General features: G+C 34.7%; 4 protein-coding genes across 7 annotated transcripts; 3 read left to right on the top strand and 1 right to left on the bottom strand.

The window, feature by feature from the left end:
* Nucleotides 1–3,225: 3,225 nt before the first annotated feature.
* LOC18109482 (uncharacterized) lies at nt 3,226–17,492 on the top strand. The gene is made up of 4 exons (XM_052447010.1): nt 3,226–3,395; nt 10,790–11,914; nt 15,988–16,062; nt 16,182–17,492. The coding sequence occupies exons 1-4, from the start codon at nt 3,357–3,359 to the stop codon at nt 17,316–17,318; spliced, it is 2,376 nt and encodes a 791-aa protein (XP_052302970.1). The 5' UTR covers nt 3,226–3,356; the 3' UTR covers nt 17,319–17,492.
* Nucleotides 17,493–17,900: 408 nt separating this feature from the next.
* LOC18104805 (cytochrome b5) lies at nt 17,901–18,650 on the top strand. Its single transcript, XM_006374779.3, has 2 exons — nt 17,901–18,162; nt 18,244–18,650. The coding sequence occupies exons 1-2, from the start codon at nt 18,070–18,072 to the stop codon at nt 18,571–18,573; spliced, it is 423 nt and encodes a 140-aa protein (XP_006374841.1). The 5' UTR covers nt 17,901–18,069; the 3' UTR covers nt 18,574–18,650.
* LOC18104804 (uncharacterized) lies at nt 18,292–22,874 on the bottom strand. 4 transcript variants are annotated; one of them, XR_008057177.1, is made up of 6 exons: nt 22,647–22,874; nt 22,155–22,269; nt 21,423–22,064; nt 21,124–21,307; nt 19,915–20,073; nt 18,292–18,755 (listed from the first exon to the last, which is right to left on the bottom strand). XR_008057177.1 is itself a non-coding variant. In XM_024585399.2 (5 exons), the coding sequence occupies exons 1-5, from the start codon at nt 22,721–22,723 to the stop codon at nt 20,048–20,050; spliced, it is 1,044 nt and encodes a 347-aa protein (XP_024441167.1). In that variant the 5' UTR covers nt 22,724–22,874; the 3' UTR covers nt 19,640–20,047. The 4 variants fall into 4 exon arrangements, 2 of the variants coding, with proteins under 2 accessions (XP_024441167.1, XP_052302681.1); XR_008057178.1 differs by having other exon boundaries at nt 18,292–18,743; XM_024585399.2 differs by lacking the exon at nt 18,292–18,755 and having other exon boundaries at nt 19,640–20,073.
* A 1,015-nt stretch (nt 22,875–23,889) lies between these two features.
* Nucleotides 23,890–26,006, top strand: LOC18104803 (protein arginine N-methyltransferase 2). The gene is made up of 3 exons (XM_006374777.3): nt 23,890–24,251; nt 24,361–24,756; nt 25,583–26,006. Exons 1-3 carry the CDS (start codon nt 23,978–23,980, stop codon nt 25,891–25,893), a joined length of 981 nt encoding a protein of 326 aa, XP_006374839.1. The 5' UTR covers nt 23,890–23,977; the 3' UTR covers nt 25,894–26,006.
* The last annotated feature ends 548 nt before the right edge of the window (nt 26,007–26,554 follow it).

Below are 26,554 nucleotides of genomic sequence, written 5' to 3'. Positions count from 1 at the left end.
TAAACGCTCAGCCAAGCATTGAGCCCAAGCATTTATGAGTATGACGGAGCTGGCAGACCCAACATACTTAAACTTAGTCAAGTGTTGAGTCCAAACATACACGGACTTAGCTAAGCGCTCAGTCCAAATATACATGAGTCTGACAAGACTACTAGACCCAACATCCTTTGAGTTTTTACCTAGATCTTGTTTGCATGGGTTTTTTGATTTACACTTTGATTTTTTCATATAAAAAGACATTAAAATTACATGCATACCCGATATTGTTTTTGACAAAAAAAATTATAACTCATCACAAAGCGAAACATGCGTTGAATTAACAAGTTGTAAATTATAATGTGTAAGTAGCAATATAAGAGGCATAGCAACATTACATCTTTGGTGTTGCCAACTATAAAATTTTTAGTTTGAGGTTGGTATTACGATGTATGTATGTGTGTTATATGTTATTTTTCAAAAGTGATTATTATTTAAAAATATATTAAAATATTTTTTTCATGTTTTTTTTCTGACACCAACACGTCAAAATTATTTATTTTTTTTAAAAAATTAATTTAATATTTTTTAAAGACAAATAGACTCTTAAAAAAACTTAAAAGCTTATAACACTCCTAAACTTTTAAAACTTTGGATTTTAGTTCTACAAGTTTGATTTTTTAATAGCTAAATACAACAACAAACTCAACCATCAAAAGCAAGTAAACAATAACCCTGAGAGATGTAGCTCAATTGGTCAGATTTTGAATTTGTTCCCTAAAGGTCATAAGTTCGAGTCCCACAAACTTCAGGGCTACTAAAAACTTACAAGGTCGTTAACTCCAGGGCATGTAAAATTAGTCAAGATGCGTTCAAAATGACCCATACACCCATATTAATAAATAAATAAAAACCAAATATAATGATACAATTAACCTTCCGACTTAGCAACACTAGGCAACTCATGAATATCAATCCACGTAGTAACATCAAATTTCCGGAAATTTCCAATGCAACGAAGACCGGTCAACTAAAGCCATCATGGATGGTACATGACAGATACCGTATTGTTCCACATTCTGAAAAGTAGGCTCCCCATTCATCTTTGTCTTGTACTTAACACGCAAAGAGTGATCAAATTTGAGAGAATAAAGATAAGGCGTTGACGTGGCGAAACGATTGGTTTTCAGGATTGCATGGATTAAATGCGGTCAAGCGGACAAAAGCATGTTTGTGTGCTATTTTCAAAATTCTTTTTTTTAGAAACTCTTTTTTCGAGCTCACTTTTGTTATTAGTATAGGGGTGGTATTATTTGATTTTTAAGGTAACAAAGTATTTATTAAATTATAATTGTTGAGGTTACTATAATCATAAGAGAAAATTTTAAATTTATATGTTTAAATTGTTGAGGTAGTTTTAGCTATATATTTAAAATATTTTTAATATTAATTTTACTCTCATACTATTTTGATTTCTTAATTAATAACTTATATTAAAATTACTTGCATGAAACATTAAATACCTCACAGAACAATGTTTTTTTTAGAAAGAGAAACAAAATTTAAACAAGATTACGTATAAAAATACCTAGTTGAAAATTTAAAAAATAAAATTAATATAAAAAATATTTTATGAAAAAAATCAAGTTATATTGTAGCACGGCATTTCTCAAGGTTAGTGGAAATGGAAATGGTGGGGAAGGGTACCATCATTTTCCAGGACGACTGCACAAAACACGTGACAAAAAGATTGGAATCAGTTTTCTTTTTCTTTATTTAAATCATTTTATTCTATCAATAATAAATATTGTCAATCTCACAGTAAGAACTAAAGAAGCGGCAGATATTATCAAACTCAGTTACTAATTGGTTTGGAGTGTGTTTGGTATTACAGTAGCGGTTGTGGTTGTGGTTTAAAAAAAATTATTTTATAAAAAGTATTTTTAGTTGAGGTTGGTTTGAAAAAATAGGTGTTTGGTTAAAACTGTATTTGAAATTAAGATTGAAGAAAAAATAGTTTAATGTGTTTAGTTAAGAATGCTTTTGAAATTGAGGTTATAAAATAATTTAAAAATATATATTAATATTAATGATTTTAAATTTAAATATTTTAGAATTAATTACTCCTATTACATCATGAAATAAAAAATATTTTATAAAAAATACTTTTTATTATTCCATTAAACTATTTATAATGTCATTACATACAAAATTCATCTGATAAGAACTACAATTTTCATAATTTTTTGAGCGTAGATAAAATATTATCAGGTTAATTCACTTTATATTAATTCACTTCACTAAACAGTGTACCAACCTCTGAATTGAGAGCCGCGCAAGAAAGCAGCATTTTTCTGCTTTTCTTCTGCTTGCGTTTCGCACGCAATTTATGGTGGGATCATGCACAGTAAATCATTTTTTTTTTTAACCAAACGTTTGCTTCGTGCGTTTTTGACAAAACACAAACTCTAACGCGTAGCCAAACATATTCTTAGTGATGACAAACTCGTACAGAAAATTTTATAGTGATTTTGAATTATTTAGTAACATTTTATTAGTTATTTACTGAAATAAAATTCAAAGAAACAGAGATACAATTAAAATAAAAATATTGAATAAAATATTTTTATTATTTTTTATGAATTATAAATTTTATATTTTAAATTTCCTAACAGCATAAAAACAGAGTACTGTTATAAACTACGACAAAACGCAAGATGAAACCGATAAAAATATGTTATTAAGAATTTATGTAATAAAAAAAAATATGAAAAAGATAAGTATTACATAACTTGTCTCCATAAAGAAATTAACTATTTATGCAAGAAATAACAATAAATAAATTGGAAAAAATTTTGCTATTCTTTAGAAAGAAAACGTATCATAAAGGAGAATCAGGTAACTGATCTCATCCTTACTTTATCTTCAACGGTTCTGATTCAATTACGCAATCAAAACTTTTGATTTCATGCCACGTCGGCATTTCAGCACAACGACTTTAGAAGAGCAATTATTTGAGATGGGGTGTTCGGAAATGTAATAATATTTGTGTTTTAAAATGATTTTTTTTTAGAAATATATTAAAATAATATTTTTTATATTTTTTAAAAATTAATTTTAATTTTAATATATTAAAATAATTTTAAAACATAAAAAAAAATATTAATTTTAAAAACAAATTCAATTTAAAATTTGTTTTTTAAAGAAACACGACACGTCGACACCACCAAAAGCAAAGCAGTTCTTATTAATGCGAGAACTTGGAAGATCCAAGCCACAGGTTGTTGGTTACTACTTTCACTTGCTCTTACACTCCCAGTAGCTGTCTTTACTGTCTTCTCCATTTCCTATCTTCCTCTGCTGCAATCTTCCAAAACAAAATGAGCTGGTGGTGGGCTGGTGATCTTAGCGCTGCCTGGGTAAAAAAGATCATATTTAATTAGATATACCTGGTTAATTATTATAATTTTGTGACCTCATTTGTTTCTCCTGCCATGGCTCATTTTGCAGAAGAAACCGGCAGTTCAAGGGGGCCAAGGAAGCGTGGCCTTGATAGTAGGAGTAACGGGAATTGTCGGCAACAGCTTGGCAGAAATCCTCCCACGATCCGACACACCAGGCGGTCCATGGAAAGTTTATGGAGTGGCCCGTCGTCCTCGTCCAAACTGGCATGAGAACTGCCCAGTTGAGTACATCCAGTGTGACATCTCAGACTCGGCGCTAGCAAAATCAAAGCTTTCTCATCTCACTGATGTTACTCACATTTTTTATGTCACCTGGGCCAGCCGATCCAACGAAGCAGAGAACTGCAAGATCAACGGCCTCATGTTCCGAAACCTTCTTCAGGCTGTTGTCCCCATCGCCACTAATCTCCGCCACGTGAGTCTCCAAACCGGAACCAAGCATTACATTGGCCCTTTCGAGTCATTTTACAATTTCGAATCCCATGATCCTCCTTACTCGGAGGATCTGCCGAGATTAAAGGTAGACAATTTTTACTACACTTTGGAAGATGTTATGTTCGAGGAAGTGGCAAAGAAAGAGGGAGTGACTTGGTCTGTTCACCGTCCTGATATCATATTTGGCTTCTCGCCCCATAGCTTGATGAATATAATTGTAACTCTTTCTGTTTATGCTGCTATATGCAAGCACGAGGGAGCTCCGTTGATGTTTCCAGGTACTAAAGAGGCGTGGAACTGTTACGCGATCGCATCAGATGCCGATCTGGTGGCAGAGCAGGAGATCTGGGCATGTGTGGAGCCTAATGCTCAAAACCAAGCGTTCAATATCCACAACGCAGATTACTTCAAGTGGAAGCATTTATGGAAAGTCCTGGCCGAGCAGTTCGGGATAGAAAAGTACGGGTTCGAAGAGGGGGGGAAAAGAGCGACCTTGGCCGAGAGGATGAAAGATAAAGGGCCAGTGTGGGAGGAGATCGTGAAGAAGAACCAGTTGTTTCCTACGAAGTTAGAGGAGGTTGGGGGCTGGTGGTATGTGGACACCATGCTTAGTGGTGATGCCTTTATATCGTGCATGAATAAGAGCAAGGAACATGGATTCTTGGGGTTTAGGAATTCCACCAAATCATTTGTGCACTGGATTGGTAAGATGAGATCCCAGAAGGTCATCCCTAATTGAAGAAGTTTGTTTTCCATTTTGCTTGTATAATTAGCCGCTGCATGTCGATAACTTGCTGCCTGGTAGTGTTGAAAAATAAGAGCTACGAGGGAGAGGTGGATTGTTCGCATAAAAATTCACCCAATTTTAATGGTTGGCAATATTAATAATATGTATTTTGGCAAGATTAATAAATGTGTTTTTTGTTACTCATGATTCTGATTAATGGTTTAGATATAGTGGTAAAAAAGGATTGCTCCTCGATTTGGTCCCGTCTTAAGATTATTTAATTTACATTAATGTATAAGAATAAAAAAAACGATCCCAAAAAAGCAGAGCCTCTTCTAATGATTCCTCAATAGTTATGATCTCCAATCGGCAAAATAAAAAGATGATCCCAAACCGCAAGCTCTGATAGGTCCCTGACCTCTAAACTTCACAATCGAGTAAACACTTGTGCTAGCTACTTTATCGTAGTCTCTGACCACCAGTTTTGATATTTCGTTGATCGATAAGCCCTGGTATTAATTATTGGGCATGAATTATAGGCAATAACTCTGATAATACTTGTTGAATTTTTAGGACAATAATGATCATGATTAATGATGTTTCGCACTGATTCACAATTCACGCTTCTTTTATTAATATTCCTCACACCACCAAACTCTTTTTTTCTCGCCACTCGCGCGCGCGCGCGTGCACTCTTACACCTGCACTTCTTGCACCTGGACACTTCTCCCCTGCACTTCTTGCACCTGGACACTTCTCCCCTGCACACCCCTATAATCTAAGACAATTCCAGAGTACTGTAGTTTTATTTTTATTTTGCTAGCCTACTAGTAATTAATTCTGGAGATAAGATATTTCCTACCTTGAGTTGATAAGAATGACTAGATATTTAATGGGAGTCTTCTACATAATTCAAGAATGGTAGGTGGTGAGAAATTTTTGGATTGATATTTAATATAATATATGTTTTCAATGGTTCAGGTATAGTGGTAAAAAAGGTTGGCTCCTCTTTTTTATTTCCAGAGTTGTACATTCTTAAAATTATTTCTTTTCTTTTCATTTTTATTAATGTATAAAGTTGTTTTAAAATGTTTCTAATTATTCAAAAAATAATTTCAAGTTGTCAGGTTGTTTTTTATATTCAAAATGATAAACAAAATGCATGTTCTGTCAAAGAACCATCTCAATTCAAAAGTTTAAATTGTTAAGTGAGGTTTTTAGAAATGAGTTATATTATTCTTTAACACACATCATTAAGTGAAATCCTTTTAAGCTTGAAACTTACACAGGTTCACATTACCATTTACTTAATTTTTATTAAATAAATTAGGATAATGAGATTTAAACTCTAGACCGCTTGGTCATCAAGGTTTTGATATCATGTCAAAAAATAATTTCAACCAAAAAATTTAAGCTGTTAGGTAAGGTTTAAGATATGATTTATATTATTCTTTTATATATTTTCCTTCTTTGTTTGTTGTCAAATCTAAAATGAATTGTGCAAAATCGTGGAAATTGAGTTTTTTCTAACCAAAAAAAAAAAACCATACCATATTTAAAAAAGAATCATTTTTCATATTCGGTGTCCGGCCAGGAATAACTGGTTGTTACTATGATGCAGAATACTTTGGACTAAAAAATATCAAATATAAATTAATTTGATGTTTTTTAATGTGAAATGTATTTTTAAAATATAATTAAAAAAAAATTATAGCACTCTTAAACACTACCTTTATAAGTGAGGTAAAAAAAAACCAAAACACAGAACCAAGAACCAATTTTATCCATTAATCTCTTTCATTAAAATAAGAATTACTATTAATATCTTTTGCATGTGTCTTTGTAAAAAATGTAATTATATAATTTTTTCCAAACCATCAAACAAGCTTTCTTTGCAATTATAAAACCTCATGAAATCCCTTAATCCAAGAATAACATTTGGTTACTACCTTAGCACTTAAAAAAAAAATTGAAACAAAGCAAACCAAACATGTATTTGTCTTTTCTATTTTTATCTATTTTCTCAAAGAATACTAAAAAATCACTTTGAAATTGTGTTCAAGTAGTATCCAAGACATAAGCGACTTTTCAAAGAAAAAGGATAACACTTATTTGATTGAAAGTAAAAGGAAAGAAATCTAAAATAAATTTGTATATGAAAAAGATTTATAGTGAATTTTTATTTAAAAAAAATAGAAAAAACAAAAAAAAATATTGCCTCGATCTTGACCTTTTGTTTTTATCTCGAGACGACAATTACACACTACATGTATCATCTGGTTAAGTCACGATGAGTCCGACATCCACCAAACATCTCCGTGTCTGGAAGTGGTATCGTTGGATGTTCGAAGTATATCCAAGGAGTCATGTAATTCCAAGGGGAGCTGCTTTTCTTTTTCCCTTAATGGATTCTTTTGTTTGCTTTTGAATCACAAGATGGGGTGTCTTTTAAAACAGTACTCGAGCAGGGAGCCTTTCGTGTTTGAAAATGAAAATTACCTAATAACTCCAAGTTATATGTCTACTCTTGCGTTTGCGTTGGGCTAAATAGTATAAAATCCTTCTCGATTATTAGTCACAATATCATTAATCTTTAAATTAAAAATTTAATACGAGTACTTTTTGAATAAATTATTTGATTTAACTTAATTCGCATATATTTTCAACGAGAATTATAGTTTGTTCGGAAGAAAAACTAACATTTATTCGAGCAGCAAACATTGAAAAAAGAGGAGGTTGAGACTTAACATGCTTTATTTTCAAGGTATTTTGAGATAATTCGAAATATATTTCTAAAATTGTACCTACATGTTTGACTATTCGATGAAGGACAAAACTTGAATACTCCCTTGTCAGGTTGGTTTTACAGGAAGAAAATTTGAAAACAGCAAAAGGAATGCTTTCACGTTGTTCTTTGGGCAAGCTCTTCACCATTTTAATCTGCTGCGTCATGCTCTCGTGTGGGAAAGCATCCCTCGCATTTCTCTTCCAACGCTTCCAGCTAGCATCTGCTTACCAATTAATAGATTCATCTTGTGTTGTTGTATGAATTTTTCAATCAGTTGAAGAGACTTGTATTTTTTTATCAACTCGTCTGGTGGTTTCTCCTCGAACTTCCTTGTCTCACTTTGCTTCGATGTGAGAATTCTTCTCTTGTTCTTGTCACTGGACATTTCTTGATGCCTCTTAACATGACATTGGCTCTACTGTCTGCTTTTCTTTGACAAAGACCTGTGAATTCAATGAATCTTCCACACTATGTATTAATTATTTCTTGTTGGGCTTCATTTTTCTTACCAGTTTGCAAATGACTCTTTTGCTCCAACTACTCGCTACATGGGCATGTATAACCCTTAATTATCTTCAAATAAGATGGATTAATTTTTACCAAATCATTGAATCCTAATAGCAAATCTTCTTTGATTACCTCTACATCAAACCATCCAATGCTTTCTCACGTCATTGCGGTGGTGAAACCACAAAACTCGGATCAATTTGGATGGAAATATTTTTATTTAGAGTAGAGAAATATAAATTTGAAGGGTTAAGGACTTAATAAGAAATTTATAAGGCTTAATTAATTTTATTGAAGACTTAATTACAAGGAAAAACAGTTTTTGGAGTCAATTTGAGTGTTAATTAGAAGAAATTAAAGTTTAAAAGCTGAAATTGAACTTTGAAAAGTTTAATTAGTCAAATAAGAGGTTTAATTGTGATAATATTAGAGTTTGGAGGTCAATTAAGAACTTAATTGAAGATTCCCAAGAGCAAGGATCGACTTGTAGGTGGCATTCAATTTCATGGGTAGAAATTGATGAAATTAGAGGTCAAATTGAAAGAAATTAAAATTTTAATGGTTAATTATAGATGAAATTGAACAAATTAAAAACCAAGACTTGTTTGTAAAAGACGTTGAACTTTGAGGCTGATATTTAAATTTAGTAGGGATATAATTGTATGCAATTAAAATTTAGAAGATAATTCTGGTTGTAATTAAAAGGAATTGGAAGAGCATTGATTAAATTAAACTTTGCCAAAACCCAAATAAAGAACCCAAATTTCTAGAGTTTAACCTAGATGACATGTCATTCATCCTCTATTCATCTTTTTTTTTTAGCAGTCTTGACTGGTTGAGTAGACATCTTTAGGTGAATGAATGTGGCATTTCCAACTACCTCAAAGGTTGTAACCACCATCATTTAATTGAGAAACACCCTCTCTATAACCCACATGCCTATAAAATTGGATGTTTACACCCCAATTCTTCCACAAAAGTTTCCAACATCTTATCCCCAATCATCTTTCCTTGTATTTTTAAATTCTGGACTGATTAAGTTGACACTTTTGAATAAATAAATGTGAAGCTACAGACTTTCAAATGGAGCACGGTTTGATTCAGAAATAGCTCCTTAACCGTCAAATCTAACAAAACCATCAAGTATTCCTAAAATCAAAACCACTGATGCAAAATCAGCATAGTACAAAAGCTTCTAGCTATTAGCTTTTGTCTAGAACCCTCACTTTGATTAAAGGGCTAAGATTTGATCAATATTTGAGGGAATCTACTCAAAAACCTAGAAAAAACCCTATAAATACTCTCCGGAAATCAGAAGGAAAAAAAGAGAAACAAAGAGAGAGGAAAATGTGGGGAAATACTCTATTAATATATCCTATTAAAAAGGTTCAAGATCTTAACATAGAAGGTCTAACAAGTTTTGAAAAGAAAGAGAGTGAAAGGGAAATAAGAAAGGAAAAGAGAAGAAAAAACAACAACCTATAATCAGTAAGTTTGGAGAAGATATAACCATGTAAAAACTAAAGGGAGGAGTTTATATAACTAATTTTAAACCTCTTTTGATGTTTTTGAACTTGTTTTAATGTTATGATGTTTTCTAGTTTTATTTTTTTTAATACATAAAAATATTGTTTTTATTGTTTAAATCTTGTTTAGAGTTGCGGTTAATGTTCTAAGTGTCAAGACAATATATTTGTGATTAATTTTAATAAAATATGGTAGTTTTGGATTTGCTAAAAGTTGGTAAAAAAAGAATTTCTTCTTTTTTGATTTCAAGAGTTCTGATTTATTACATTCTTAAAATTTTTATTTTTATAGTTGATGATGTCTCAAAAAATTAAAGTTGTTTGAGAACAAGGTTTATATATTCGATAATAGACTAATCTTTTATTTTTGGCAATCTAATATATTCTTCTTAACCAAGGTAGCTAGTAGTTGGTGCCTAATACCTGTAAAGATCTTTTTTTTATGGATTTGAAGACTTTCTGATGAGTAAGTGAGTAAATTTTTTAAAGAAAAAATAATGATATTTTAGAGAAAGACTCTGAAAATAAATATGTAATTTTGAGATAAATTGTCCAAGAAAAAATATCTCTGATTCAAAATGAAGCATGACAAGATTTTTATAAATGCATGTATTTAGGCTCAATGCTTAGCTAAATTTGAGAGTAATAGGTATAACAGCTCATCAAATTTATTTATGTGTTGGCCCAGTTTCTAGCTGAGTTCAATAATATTAGGTCTGGTAGCTCACAAAATATATATTAACTAGAGCTTTATACTTGGCTTAATTTGAAAATATTGAAAATGACAAATCACTTCATCTATGTATATTTAAGCTTATCATTGAGATGAGTTCAGCGATATTAAACCTAACTACTTGTCAAATTCATCTCAGCATTTAGTTTGTCTCGAGAATTCTATTTCTATTTCTACCACGAGGTTGTCGATTAATGACATGAAGATTGTTCTAATTGAATATGTAATTAAAATAAATAAAATATTAAAACTTAATTCACGTCACTGAAATCGGTACAAATTTAACTAATTTAAAAAATAATTGATGTCCTGACTCCATGATTCAGACTTTATTTCGTAAGGGCATTTGGTAAGTTCGAGACTCATCGCGAATGGGCCTATCACCGCCCCACATTAATGCGACAAGTTATCAGCAGTAGTGTTGCTTTTACACTCCCACCACCCATCTTTCCTATCTTCCTCTGCTACAATCTTCTATAACGAAATGAGCTGGTGGTGGGCTGGTGATCTTAGCGCTGCCTGGGTAAAAAAGATCATATTTAATTAGATACACACACACACACACATATACTTGATTAAGTATTATAATTTTTGTGATCTCATTTGTTTCTCCTGTCATGGCTCATTTTGCAGAAGAAACCGGCAGTTCAAGGGGGCCAAGGAAGCGTGGCCTTGATAGTAGGAGTAACGGGAATTGTCGGCAACAGCTTGGCAGAAATCCTCCCACGCTCCGACACACCAGGCGGTCCATGGAAAGTTTATGGAGTGGCCCGTCGTCCTCGTCCAAACTGGCATGAGAACTGCCCAGTTGAGTACATCCAGTGTGACATCTCAGACTCGGCGCTAGCAAAATCAAAGCTTTCTCATCTCACTGATGTTACTCACATTTTTTATGTCACCTGGGCCAGCCGATCCAACGAAGCAGAGAACTGCAAGATCAACGGCCTCATGTTCCGAAACCTTCTTCAGGCTGTTGTCCCCATCGCCACTAATCTCCGCCACGTCTGCCTCCAAACCGGAACCAAGAACTACATTGGCCCTTTCGAGTCATTTTATAATTTTGAATCTCATGATCCTCCTTACTCGGAGGATCTGCCGAGATTAAAGGTAGACAATTTTTACTACACTTTGGAAGATGTTATGTTCGAGGAAGTGGCAAAGAAAGAGGGAGTGACTTGGTCTGTTCACCGTCCTGATATCATATTTGGCTTCTCGCCCTATAGCTTGATGAATATAATTGTAACTCTTTCTGTTTATGCTGCTATATGCAAGCACGAGGGAGCTCCGTTGATGTTTCCAGGTACTAAAGAGGCGTGGAACTGTTACGCGATCGCATCAGATGCCGATCTGGTGGCAGAGCAGGAGATCTGGGCATGTGTGGAGCCTAATGCTCAAAACCAAGCGTTCAATATCCACAACGCAGATTACTTCAAGTGGAAGCATTTATGGAAAGTTCTGGCCGAGCAGTTCGGGATAGAAAAGTACGGGTTCGAAGAGGGGGGGGAAAGAGAGACCTTGGCTGAGAGGATGAAAGATAAAGGGCCAGTGTGGGAGGAGATCGTGAAGAAGAACCAGTTGTCTCCTACGAAGTTAGAGGAGGTTGGGGGCTGGTGGTTTGTGGACACCATGCTTAGTGGTGATGCCTTTATATCTTGCATGAATAAGAGCAAGGAACATGGATTCTTGGGGTTTAGGAATTCCACCAAATCATTTGTGCACTGGATTGGTAAGATGAGATCCCAGAAGATAATCCCTAATTGAAGTAGTTTGTTTTCCATTTTGCTTGTATTAGCTGCTTCATGTTGGTAACTTGCTGTAAGCTAGAGTCGAAAAATAAGAGGATGATGGAGAGGTTGGATTGCTCACATCAAATTTCACCCGATTTTAATTTGTATCAGCATTTAAGATTATATCGACAATGTGTGTTTCATCTTGGCAAGATTGATGCATGTTTCTTTGCTGCTCATGATCATTTGTGTGTAGTGGTTTAGATGCGTTGGTTAAGAAGGATTGCTATTTTTCTTGTTTTCCAGGGTAGAAAAGTTTATTTATTTTAGTATATTAGTTTAATATGAACAATACATTTTAAAAATTATTTTAAAAATAATTTATTTTTTCTTATTAATATATAAATTAGTGTGAATATATCTGATCATTAAAAAAAATGATTTTAAGTTGTCAAGATGTTATTTTATATAAACTATTAGGAACCTCAGCCTTTTAATTTTAATATAAAGAAAAAATCGAGAAATTAATAACCGATTTTATCCATTATCCCATTTCAAGAAATTTAAAAATTCTATTAATCTCTTTTACATGTTTGTTTGTAAGAACATAAATTCTTAATAACTATATAATTTTTCCAAACTATCAGTCAATCTTTCTTTACAATTATAAAACTTCAAAATCCCTTGATGAAATGGAAACAATTAAGACAAAATATTTTCGAATGGTTAAATAAAAATAAAATTTTTTTATGATAATTTTTTAGTAATTTTCTATACTTTAAACTATATAGAAAAGGGATTTTTTTTCACCCATTTTTGTCAATATGATACAAACATAAAAAACAGAAAATTGGCTGAAACATGGTTAATTTAAACACAAAGAATTTTTTAAAAATATTAATATGATAAATTCTATCTTTATATGATATTTATAATTTTTTATATATTTGAAATCGACATTAACAAGATAAAAAAATTAAATCCTAAAATAAATCCTAGATTTCATAACAATAATAAAAAACTAACAGAATTAAATTAAACAAAATCTTTGTAACCTGATTTAAAAAAATTCATGTAACAGATGGACTAGAAAAGTGATCCTCAACCATCTAGGTGGTGGCTAGTGGTAAGATCTTGGGACCAATAGGTTTGCTCCCTCTGTGATCTCAGATTCAAGCCCTGTGTTTGCTTATATGATGGCCACTGGAGGTTTACATAGTCGTTAATTTTAGGACCCATAAAATTAATCGAGATATACGCAAGCTGATCCAAACATCACGTTAAACTAAAAAAAGAAAAGTGATCCTCTGTGAACTTAAAAAATTTCCTATAAAAATTTGACCTGAATTCAATAGTCAAATCGAATATTTTATCTTCCTTTAGTTATTTTACTGGTTTAGCGTCAACACGGGTTTTTTTTAAGCTATCACTATCCCACTAGAATATTCACAGAATCTGACCTCGATATATAGCATATCTCCGTAGAACTACTAAAAATCTTGAATTTTTGCTCCCAAGGCATCACACTAGCTAATTAAAATTATATATATAAAATATTTTTCATTTAAAATAAAATTTTTTTTTCTGAAAACCAAATAAAATTTTTTATAACTGGAAATTTTTTTTTATTGATTGAAAAGTATTTTTTATTGATTAATTTTTTTAATAACAAATAAACATATAAAAATTTTAAAAAATAATTTTTCAAGAATCGATTTTCAAGAATCAAACACGTCTAAGTTAGCTTTTAGGATTAAGTTATATAAATATTTGATTGAGACATGAGTGGACCAGACATCTAATATATATAAAAACAATTTGCTGCTGTTGGGTTGGATGTTTCGAAAACATCCACGAAATCTCCTAATGCCAAGGTGCCCCGCTTTTCCTTTTATGAACCGATATCAATGCCCACCTGCTTTTCTTTTCCCTTTATGTGTTCTTTTGAATCACAATTCGAGATCCACTTTAAACACGTGAGCATTTCTTAATTATTAGTAAAAGTACCATTGATTTTTAAATTGAAGCTCTTATGTTAATATTTCCTGGAAAAACTATTTTATTTAATTTAATCTATCCTTAAATCAAAACAGGATTCAGTGAAATTGTTAACAGAAAAATGTCACGTGTTAGCAACGTTGGGAGATTAAAAAAATCCTTTCCAACAAACAAAAACCCGTCAAAATTGATATTTTACCCTTCTCTCTCTCTCTTTTTCTCTGCGATTCCAGCAAGAACCACGGTCAATCTGTTTCTCTGTTTGCAAATTTAGCAAGAACCACCACAAAATATGGTAATTAATGGACGAAAAGATAGTAGACTTAACAGAAAGATTAATGGCGTTTCGATCAATAATTTCAAATATTAATTTAGTATTAACCAATAATTGAGGTGATTCTGTACAATTTTGCCATGCAACCAAGAAAAAAATATCTTAATTATCAAACCATCTAGGTGGGTGGTGGTCCAGTAATAAAAGCTTGGGATCAAGAGGTTTGCTCCCTCTGTGGTCTCAGGTTCGAGCCATGTGGTTGCTCATATGATGGTCACTGGAGGTTTACATGGTCGTTAGCTTCAGGGCCCGTGGGATTAGTCGAGGTGCTCGCAAGCTGGCCCGGACACCCACATTAAACTAAAAAAAAAAAAAATCTTAATTATCAGTAATAATAATAATAAAAAATAAACTAGAAAATCCTTGGAGGTCGGCCGACGACTGTGTTCTCGAGCTCTTCGCCGAAGTGATCAAAGGCCCAACAAGTAAAAGATATTATTGCTTGGGCTTTAGTGTTTCCGTGAAGTTCAATTCAGCTTGCGCCACACTACTGTTATGAACTTCAATTTCTCAAGTTGTATGGGCGCCAAGTTTTAAGATACCCTATAATTAGTAATTGGGGTAACTGGCCCATTTTAAATCGGGAATTTGGAGAAAGATTTCTTTTGGTAACCATGGCGGATTAAAATGGTGTAGTTTTGAATAGATTTTTAAAAATTTTAAATTGGATTTTTACTGGATTCACAAATTAAACCGTGTCAACTCCTAGTTGATTTTTTTTAAAATGCAACATAAAGTCATAAACTAGGAATAGATTTGACCAAGTCAAGTTTAATAACAGTGAATAATAGGTTGAAAGGACTTATCTTAAATTAAAAAAAAATGTTAAAAAAAGGGAAAATGAATTTAGAAGAAATTATTGCTAATTTTTAATGGGTGTTTTCTTGTTTTATTTTGCTTGAAGATCGAACCCTAAATCCCGAGATGGGGCTAGATCAAAATCCCCCTTGACCTGTTAACATTTAGCTGTGCATGTATTGATATCCAACCCAAAAAATATAAAATGACGAACATAAATACATGTAGAGTGGTGGACAAGAGATAAATTCCATCACTTTAACGCTTCCAAGTTTCGATCCCCCATCAAATGGTACATAGTCAAATGGTGATGTCAACCTAACTCAAATTTTTATTTAAATAAATTTTAATATTAATTTAATTAAATTAGAAAAATCTAGTAAATTGATTTGCGATTAAATTGACTTAACCAAACTCAACTAAATCAAATAACTAATCTGGATAATTATTGACTCGATTCATTTTACGGGTCAAACCCCGAACAAGGTCATACAACTATGGGTTTCATACCTTTCTCCTGAGAACTATTTCTTTTTTTTCCTGCTTACAGAGAGATAATTATAAGTGACTTTGTGTTTCATTACTGAAACCGATTAATTTCACAACGGTGCCTCTTTGCCATCGCCTCACAGCCGTCAGCTACACAATCACGCAAGACACTGTATTCATTTCAGCAGCCAAACTATTCTCATGTCCAGACTATTCCACAATTCATAAAAGCAACTAGATACACATCAGTGCTCATGTCATCTGCCCGCTCTGTTTTTCTTCAGAACTCTCTTATAAGTGTGTGTTTGTATTTGAGATGGAGGTTGAGGTTGGGTGTGGCCCACTAAAAAAACCATAAAAAGCAAGAAAAATTAGTTTTTGTGGTTGAGTTTTGTGCATAAATGAATTGTACCCTACCACAACCTCAACCACAAAAGCTAAACTAAAATCACACCAGCTAGCCTCCTTGATATTTCACTAACTAGAATTTTTCGTCTCTTTATCGATTATCCGATAACAAAATGAGCTGCTGGTGGGCTGGTGCCCTTGGCAATAACCGGGTAATTGAAACACAACTCCGATATCTTTTGCCCCTGTTAAATTTATTTTACTTGAAAATATGTATGATTCTGTTAACGTATGTAGCATCTGAATGGTGTTGGGGTGTTAATTTTTGCAGAAAAAATTTTATGACGATGACGAGGCATCACGGGACTACAAGAGTGTGGCGCTGGTGGTGGGTGTAACAGGAATAGTTGGCAACAGTTTGGCTGAGATTCTCCCACTTGCGGACACCCCTGGCGGTCCATGGAAAGTCTATGGTGTTGCTCGAGGTAAGCGGCCTAACTGGAATGAAGACAACCCAGTGGAGTACATCCAGTGTGACATTTCTGACAGGAACCAAACACAGTCAAAGCTCTCACTGCTGACGGATGTTACTCACATCTTTTATGTTACCTGGGCCAATCGAGAGACGGAGTCTGAGAACTGCAAGATAAACGGCCTAATGTTCCGCAATGTTCTCGAGGCTGTTATCCTTAATGCTCACAATCTCCGCCACATCTGCCTCCAAACCGGCACCAAACACTACGTTGGGCCCTTCCAGTTCTTCGGCAAGATTGAAGCCCATGATCCGCCCTTCACTGAGGATCTGCCTAGATTGGAATTCCCCAACTTTTACTACACTCTGGAGGATATTCTGTTCCAGGAAGTGGCAAAGAAAGAAGGATTGACTTGGTCTGTTCACCGACCTGACAACATCTTCGGGTTCTCGCCTCATAGTTTGATGAGTATTGTTCGCACTCTTTGTGTTTACGCTGCTATATGCAAGCATGAGGGAACTTTAATGCGGTTTCCTGGGGTGAAAGAGGTTTGGAATTGTTACGCAATCGCCTCAGATGCTGATCTCATCGCGGAGCATGAAATTTGGGCGTGTGTGGATCCTAGTGCCAAAAACGAAGCATTTAATATCCACAATGGAGATGTGTTTAAATGGAAGCATTTGTGGAAGGTTTTGGGAGAACAGTTTGGACTAGAGGAGTATGGGTTTGTGGAGACAGAGGAGAGGATAAGCTTGGCAGAGACGATGAAAGAAAAAGGAGCAGTTTGGGAGGAGATAGTAAGGGAGAATCAGCTTCTGCCCACCAAACTGGAGGAAGTGGGGGCGTGGTGGTTTGTCGATTTGATATTTGGCGGGGAAGTTTCTATACCTAGCATGAATAAGAGCAAAGAGCATGGGTTCCTGGGGTTTAGGAATTCCAAGAAGTCGTTCATTTCTTGGATAGAGAAGATGAAGGCTAGCAAGGTTGTGCCTTGAGAAACTTGGGCATGCTGGCTTTTGTTGGTAATGTGATTTTTGTACAAAAATAAGAACCATGTAGATTGTACCATGGGGACAATGGGGAGAAACAACGTTGTATCATGTGTTGAGAACAGTCAGTCTGTTTTGAACTACTAATAAAAGAATGTAGCATAGTCTGTTCTTGCACCATTACGCCCTTCTAAAGAAATTTCCTGGTGTCAGATCTAAGCTTCCGGGCCGTTTTCTACACTGTTTGGAGCTGAAAACCATAAAAAATGATGTTTTCAAGCTTGAAAGGCAAACAAACACGTAGACAAACGGACACAATTTGCCTTGAACCAAGTTAAGCGAGATAATCTGCACACTGTTTCCCCTCTATTTTTTCGGAAACATTATCACATAATTTGCTGGATTGGTAATTAAGGAGACAGTTCATTTCTTCATGACAAGAATTCTCATGGATTGCTCGTGTTTCAGGCCAAAACATAAGACAACCAGGTCTCCACCTGGGCACCTCACATCCTTTGGAAAAACTTACCCCGACAATCTTGCTTAAATCACTTCGGTTTGGGGACTTTTGGGCTTCAGGTGTACCGAACAAGCCCAGAAAAATAAGATGCCACCATGGCATCAGCTACCACTACTACAATGTTAGATCACACGTGAATGACCAGACTCATGGTGTTAGTGCGCACGTGACCAACCAAGATCAAAACCTAACCCCGTCCATTTTTATAAATTACTTGCACGACTATCTTGGATTCCCATGTGCAAAATGGCTGGGCAGAAAACTTTCACTCTCTCACAGGTGGCCCAACACAGATCCAAAAAAGATTGCTGGTTTGTCATCAACGGCAGAGTAATCCTCTCTTCGGAAACATATACTCCTATATTTTTCCGTTTATGTTTTGCGGGTAATGAAGTTGTTTCGTTTTAACAGGTACTCGACGTGACAAAGTTCTTGGATGAGCATCCAGCAGGAGGAGAGGTGCTTGTAGAGGTTGCAGGAAAGGATGCGACGAGGGAATTCAGTAACATTGGACACAGCAAGGAAGCCCAAAACTTGCTCCTGAAGTACCAGGTTGGTGTTCTTCAGGGTCACGCTTTCAATGAGGCAGACAAGTATGCTTCTTTCGTGGAATCCAAGCACAAAGAAATGAGTGCCTTTGTGATCAAGGATGATGATAAAATGCCCAAGTATCAAGCTTTTCTTGAGTTCGTCCTGCCATTAGTGTTTACTGGTTTCTACTTTGGTTACCGGTATCTTTAAGAGTTGTCTGTCACTTGATCAGCAACTACCTCTGTAAGGCTTACCGTTAATAAAATGCATCAGGAACATTTCCTTTCCTTCTCGCATTTTTTCACTCATCTTGAGAGGCTCCCTTTAAGCACATAATCTAGGTGATGTCCAATTGTAGTTTGATAGTTCCAATTCCCCCACTTCATGAACAGCTATATTTAGGGGTCATCATTTTTAGTTCGGTTCAATTTTCACATAAAAAAATTAACCAAACCAAAATTATTATTTTTTAAAATTGAAAACTGAAACCAGTTCAAACCGATTGGTTTCGGTTCGGTTCAGTTTCTGTTGTTTAAAAATCAGCAAAACCAAGACACAAATCTCGTTTCTGTTGTTCGAGAACTTGTTCCAGTTTACATAACCAAAACATGATTGAATTCTATTTAAAATAGAAACAAAACCAAAGTTGCAAATTACAACATAATAAAAAAAACATAAACCCATAAAATATCAAGGAAAATAAAAACTAGAGATCAATTGAGATTGGAAGGAAAACAAATCTACTCATAATGAATGAGTTGGATCCAAATAAAGCTCAAATTTATACTTCTGTCAAACCTTAGTCATCTTGAAGAAGCAATTAAGGAAAGGCATCGTCATTTGAAGAAGCAATTGCTCTTGGTTGAAGTAAATAGTGAAGCTCATGAATTTATTAACAGGAAAAGAAGAGAATGTGATGGAGAAGATAAGATGCAAGGATAAACTTGAAGAGATAAGAGGAAATGAGAGAAAGAAAACGGGAGCTACAAGCATTGATTTAGGTTAATGATTATAAAAGGGCGAGGGGGCTGTGGGCGTTGGTTTAGGTTAATGATTATTTATAGTCTTTTTTATCTTTTCAAAATTATGGTTGAACCGATTCAGTTTATTCCAGTTCAATTGGTTTCAGACATTTCAAACCGAACTGAACCAGAAATTATTTTGGCTTTTCTAATCAGGTTAATTTAAATTTTTTTCTCAGTTCGGTTTTTTCGATTATTTTTTTTTCAGTTTTTTGGGTTTTTTTGCTCATATCAAATAAAAATTCCTCAGTAGCTTTGAAAAAGAAAAGAGAACTGTTTTTTACCAAACTGTAAAAATACTACACCAAAGTGGCTTTGAAAAAAAAAGATGTATTACAGGATCAGATGGCACTTGAGAAATGTTCCTGGCCAACTTTCTCCGCCATCTATTGGCTCTTACAATTATACAACATAATCAAAAGTTTTAAGAGGAAGAGCGAAATGGTGGTCAGGAAGGGGAAAAAATGGGTGAGCAAGGGGTTTATTTACAGAAATAATACTGGCTACTGCATAACAGGAGAACACGTACCTATACTGAACCAGTCACTTGATAATAATGAAAAGCTCTTGTTCTCTCGAAAACATCTTTCCGCATATCACCACTGTGATGCCCTCCGAGCCATTTATTGCCCCAGGCTGTAATTTGTAGGATGAACAGCACCTTAAATTGCACGTAGCACAATTAAGACTGCAGATAAACCAATAAACATAAGCTTCTATAAACCAATAAACTCATACTAAAATTCTTTATCATCCAAAAAATCTTTATAAAAGAACCATCGTAAGTTTTATTGCTATGGGTTTCTAGATATGTCCATGGCTGTCTTCACAAGTTTTGTTTTCCTCATTGTAAAAAAAAGATAGTTTACCATAATTTTACGATTTTTATTTTGGTTCACAATGAACAGTTATTCATAACAATATTACTAGTTACAGGTGGTTTGAATGCTTTTATTCACTTATCATACCACTCAAAATTATGTCAGTTGCATTGTAAATATTGGAAGAAAAACAAGGGAAGCTTCGTAGCTTTATTTGCATATCAGTTCAACCTTGTTTACACCTGTTTATACCAAACTTGAAAGTGGTTATTACTATTGAACAAACTCAATCCAGTGCTAAAGAAGCAACACAGAGCAGTGCTAAAAAGGCAACAAACTACTCTGAATGATGACTGACTTCAAAATAAAGCAAAATCCCAAAAGCAAACCTATGATGGCTCATTTGTTTCTCCTTTTCAGTTTTTTTAAAAAAACTTTAGCAAAAGCATTCCCAAGTGCACACCCAATTCAGAAAATTACATGATTCAAATAGAAAGTCCTTAAGTTGATAGACAACCTATGATCATCATTTGATGCAGCAGCTTCTAATTTCTACCTGAACTATGCATTACCTATTCATCTAATAAAATGAATTAAATGCCTGATAGCATAATGCAACGACCAAAAATTAACAACAAAGAACATAAAGTAATAAACATCATATATACCACACCATCTCATCTTGTTGCAATCTTGAGATTTTTTCCAATCTAATCACACTCTTAAAATGCTTGTCAAGCTACATGCATCCAGTAATTATTTTAAGTCAATCAATTTATATATATAACCCAATTGCTGTAAAGCCTAGAGTGCTTGTTGGAAATACAAATACAAAATGAAGAGTGGCACATTTGTAGCAACATATATAACCCCATACATGCAACAAAACAAGATTTGAACGAATCTAAATAGCTCACCAATTAAGCAAAAGAGAAAAACAACTGACAAGGCTGCTTGGACAGGCCGACTATATTGCATTTGATACTGGGACCGTTGAAGTTGGCGCTGCATAGCTCCATACCAGCCATAAATTTGCTTGTCATAACATTCATTATAACTATCCAGGCAACTCTTACTTTTCTCATAGCATGCATCTATGCCCTATACAAAAAGTTAAGAATACCCATTTCTATTAATTAACGATAACAGAAACATAATAAGAAAATCAAGAAGCAAATCCCAATCAACAAGTCAAATAGAATAGAAATACACCAACCCTAGTTAACTGTGAAGATTGCAATGGTATTGTATCAGATTCTTGTTGACGATCCATTGCCTTCCATTTCCGAACTCCATTCTTTGGCCAGTTGAATTTAGAAACAGATTCCATAGAAGATACGATTCCAGACAAACTAGGTACCTTTCGTGGGGGTCGTGGGATGGGGGCCTTCTCATTACAAGGATCAGACAGGCAAACATCTTCAGCTATAGCAATTTTCCACGCACCAATATCAGCACTGGCACTAGCCGTCCTCCTATGCCCATGCAACTTCTCGTCCCTGGGCTCCAAGGAGGAGCACATGACCAAATTAGTCAAGTTCTTTGAAGAATGGGGGGTAGACTCTTCACCTCCTTCTTGTGTCATCCCACTCTCCATGACATGATTTTTTGATATATTCTCTCTAGATGTCGTTGGTGGCCCTGACAAAAACAATGCAAGTTCATTGCACTCCCCTTCATCCAAATGCACCCAAGGCAACGAAGTCTTGCCCTCTGAAAGGGCACATTCCTTTAACGAATTTTCTATTCTTAAAATATGATCTTCGATCGCGACAATAAAATCACGATGCCTGTCTCTCGCATCATCAACAGAGCTTTTGACATAACTCGACCCGACAGCCCGAGCAAACTCCTCTAACTGCATTGAGTTTTCCCACCCCAGATCAAATTAAACTCAACTAAGCTGATTAAAACAGAACATTTAATAAAGAGTAGAGGGAGAGATGACCTGCCATTTGGTGGTGCCTAGCGCAGTATGTAGGTCCCGACATAGTTGCTCGGAATCCCACATGCTAGATTCCTCTTTCTTTGAATGAATCCATGTTCTATACGTTGATTCCATCCTTCATATAGCATACAAATTTAACAAAAAAATATATCAATATAAAAAAAACGTCAATAAGACAGGCATACTCCCTCAAAACAACTAGCTTTAATCAAACCTTAAAGGATAGAATAAAAACAAAAATTTGCCTTCGCTTCCTAAAAGTACGAAAACAATAAATTAATCAAATATTGTGTTGTTTCACCTAAATTTTTTAGTACTACAAGCGAAACTTAAGAGGTGAGGTCAGAATCTCTCGTAAAAAAAACCTAAATTTAATCAGGAAAATATGAAAATCTCTAATAAAAAACTAAATTTAATCAGGAAACAAATAATAAAAATTCAAATCTCTCATGAAAAAACTATAAATTAGCTAATATTAATTAGAAACGGTACCTGTCTGCTGATTCTTGAACTTCCTCAGCCGCAGAGAAGAACGGATCCTTCTCCCACCGATCAAAACTTGAAGCCATTAAAAAAAACAAAAATTAATAGAAGAAAAAAAAACCCTCCCTTGTAGATTCTGTGAGTATTAAGCTTCTTCACAGCATTTGAATGAAGATGCGGATCCAAAGCAATCTAAATATTTGCGAGAGAAGGGGGGGGGGTTGCTTTTTTTTAATGATTTTAATTGTGTTTGATTGGAGCCACAGGATTTTAACAAATAAACTGCATCGACGACCGAGGTTATTTCTGTACTCGAATGGTTAGGCTGCCGCGAAGGAGAGTGTTATTACTTATTTCTGAACGATGACGTTTCAACGCGGGCAGTTTAATCAAACTGCGGTCAAAGTTGGTGGATTTATTTGGGATATAAAATATGGCAAACGTCATTACACTAGCGCCAAATTAAGAGTAAGAACTTTACCATGCAATCGGACTGTTTCGCCAAATCTCCTTATCCGTATTAATTTGTTGCTGTACAGACAAGTTCTATTGCTTTTGATTTTTTCAAGGAAATTCATTCAGATAATACAATAATTGTCTTAATTGATCTAAAAGAATTTGAGTAAGTGGGTTCTTGGATTAACTCCAACGTTATCAGATAAATTCGAATTAATTATTTTTATTAAAATAATATTTTTTATTTTTTTTAGAATTAATACTAGTTTAATCATGTCTAAATGAAATGCTAGCACTAATAAAAAAAATCAATAAAACCTATACAATTTCATGGAAGTAAGATGAAATTGATCCTTTTTTTAATTTAGCAGTTAGTTTATTGGATTAACTTGTAGATTATTAAATTAATCTAAATCAATTATTTTTATTAAGTAATATTATTATGTGTTTTAAATTACTTAAAAATTATCAAAAGTCAATCACGTTTGAATAAAATGTCTAATCGATGAAAAATAATTTGTTTTGAAAAATAATCGATAAAACCTATATAGTTTTAAGGAGGTAAGATGAAATTGATTTTTTTTTTCCCTTTTTTTTCAGACCGGTATTCATAATCAAAAGGCAAAAGCCCAAGGCCGAAGTGTAGATTAACTAAGAAAAAAAAAGAGCCCCCAATTACGTTCGAAATCGGGCTAAGCCCACACAAGAAAACCATCAGCTCCAGCCCACCAAACCAAATTGAGGAACCAGAAACATACCTGATTATGCCACGTAGCTCTCATCTTAGCCGTCAGACTCACCGGGAATTCCAAAAGAAAGGCACCTCCATTTCTTAAAAAGTCACTGGACTCTGGAGCAGGGTTTCACTATTATCGCGCGCAGCCATGGACGAATTCGAAATTCTCTGCGAAGCAGCGAAGAACGGTGACGTAGACAAAGTTAAATCTCTCATAAACTCAGGAATCGACGTTACTTACTTCGACAGCAATGGCCTCACTCCTCTCATGCACGCCGCCAAGCACGGCCACGCCGCTATCGTCAAGGACCTCCTCGAAGCTGGCGCACCGTGGAACGCTCTCTCTCCTTCCAATATCTCCGCAGGAGACTTCGCCATGGAAGCTGGCCACCAAGACGCCTTCGAAACTCTCCTCAACGCTGGTACGATAAAAAAATTTATCTTGGCTTCCTCTTTAATCAACTCCAATCGTAATTAATTAAAACAGCTTCGGTTTCGTTATAATTACTAAAATAACCTCTAATTGAACAGGGATTCAGTCTGAGTTAATATTAGGAACAATTGCCAGGAAAGAGAAGTCGAATTCTGGTTATGGTGAGAATTACTTAGAAGATAGGGTTAGTTTTAGTGAAGACAAGATAATGGACTCGGATAGCAAGGCGATAATGATGGCTTGGGAGAAGCCATTGATGGAAGCACACGCAAAGGCGGTTTGCTCAGGTGGTGGTCATATACTGAACATTGGCTTTGGAATGGGGCTTGTGGATACAGCTATTCAACAATATAATCCGGCTATGCATACGATTGTTGAGGCGCATCCGGAGGTTTATGAACGGATGATTCGAAATGGTTGGGGTGAGAAGGATAATGTGAAGATAGTATTTGGGCGGTGGCAAGATGTTCTTTCTCAACTTGGAACTTATGATGGTAAATCCACGATGCCCGTTTTAAACATGATTGTGTTTGTATTTATATTTTTGCAAAAGGGTGTGGCATATCGTGATATGCATTGTTATTGTTGTCATTTCAAAGTAACAATGTATAGCTTCTGTGATTTGAGTTTGTTAGAGAAACCTACATTGCTGGCTAACAGTTTGTTCATAAGTTCATCGTATTGTTTGATGAGAAATTGAGAATGCATGCTTTTGCACTGCTTGTTTAACTCACAATAGAGTAGTAATTTATTGTTTAGCTCTTAAGCAGATTCTCTTTGCGAAGATGCACTGTATATCTGAATTTATGTTCATACGAGGAATATAATATGCTGTATTCTTTTGTGGTGTGTGCACGAGACAGGTACTCAGAAATGGTGCTTCTTTTGAATTTAAACCCCATCAACTTCCTAAAGAAAATAACCCACTCCTCATTGTAGATCTTCATTTAATGTCAGCATTGAAAAAGTCATACAATGTATCATTGGGAGCATGCAGTGCAAATGGATTCATGTTTGGTCATGAAGTATACTAACTTGAGTTTCAACTTCTCATATTGCTCCACCTTCCTTATAAATCTATCTTGAATAATTCTTATCTACCGGTAGTTTGAGTGTGGATATTATTTTGGTCATTCTGTAAAGTCTTAGCGGTGTTGCAGACATAAGGAAAAGTTTCAAGAAGTTTTGTAATGTCACCAAACTATTTTGTCCTTGCAGGGACTGAAAATTATAGTTATATAATGAAGTGTGTTCTTTGAAATGACAGCAGAGCAATTGCGTATTGTATAACTTTCTGAAATATGGGCTAAATTTGTGCAGGTATTTTCTTTGACACTTATGGAGAATATTATGAAGATCTGAGGGAGTTTCACCAACACTTACCTGCGCTATTGAAGCCTGGAGGAATCTACTCTTTTTTCAATGGACTTTGTGGAGGTAACGCGTTCTTCCATGTTGTTTACTGTAATTTAGTCTCGCTAGAACTCGAGCACTTGGGCTACTCTACACAGTTAATTCCCTTGCCTGTTAAGGATTGTTTGGGAGAAGAAGTTTGGCAAGGTGTGAGACACAAGTATTGGCAGCTTGATACATACTATCTCCCTGTTTCTCAGTCTATCGAGGATTCATGATGTAACCTTTTCTCCATTTTTTAGAAATCTATAAATTATACTTGACAGTTCAGTTTTGTAACAATTTTATTCATTGATGCAATTTAGGAGTATCCTTCTAATGTCTTGAGGTTGATGGATTGCTCACTGCATTTTGTTAATTTGAGTCTATTTTAGCATTGGAATGCAACCTACCATTGTTTGATCAAGAATGAACCTTAGGTTATAAGATTATGAAAAATGCATTAGCAACAAAAGTAATTAGTTAGTTAGTACTTTTTCTATGATGCCGTAGCCCTGTTAGTGAATCAGTTGAACCAGGCAATTGCTAAATTTGGAGAGTTTTGAAATTTAGATGAAGGTTAATAAGAATTGATATCTGCTTTCGATGTAAAGGAATGACATGGAGGAATTCATTTCGTAGGGTGTCAGAACGGTTGAGTGGCAGGAATATCCACAAATTTTCTTGGTATTAGAACTTAACACTACATTGTGTCTATATTGTACCTCGTATCTCAGTTATAAATTAGCTCGAGGGATGTATTTGATGATTTCACACCCCCTCATCTTATTCATCTTAGGTTGGGCTTTGTAAAATTCCTTTTCCCAGTTAGTTTTTGGGCATATGTTAATTTCACCTAAGCAGTCACAAGAAGTTCAGTGTGTGAGCATTTTTGTTCTC

This window comes from Populus trichocarpa, chromosome 14 (genome assembly GCF_000002775.5).
Source record: "Populus trichocarpa isolate Nisqually-1 chromosome 14, P.trichocarpa_v4.1, whole genome shotgun sequence".
NCBI lineage: Eukaryota > Viridiplantae > Streptophyta > Magnoliopsida > Malpighiales > Salicaceae > Populus > Populus trichocarpa.
This window is presented reverse-complemented; position numbering and strand designations above follow the sequence as displayed.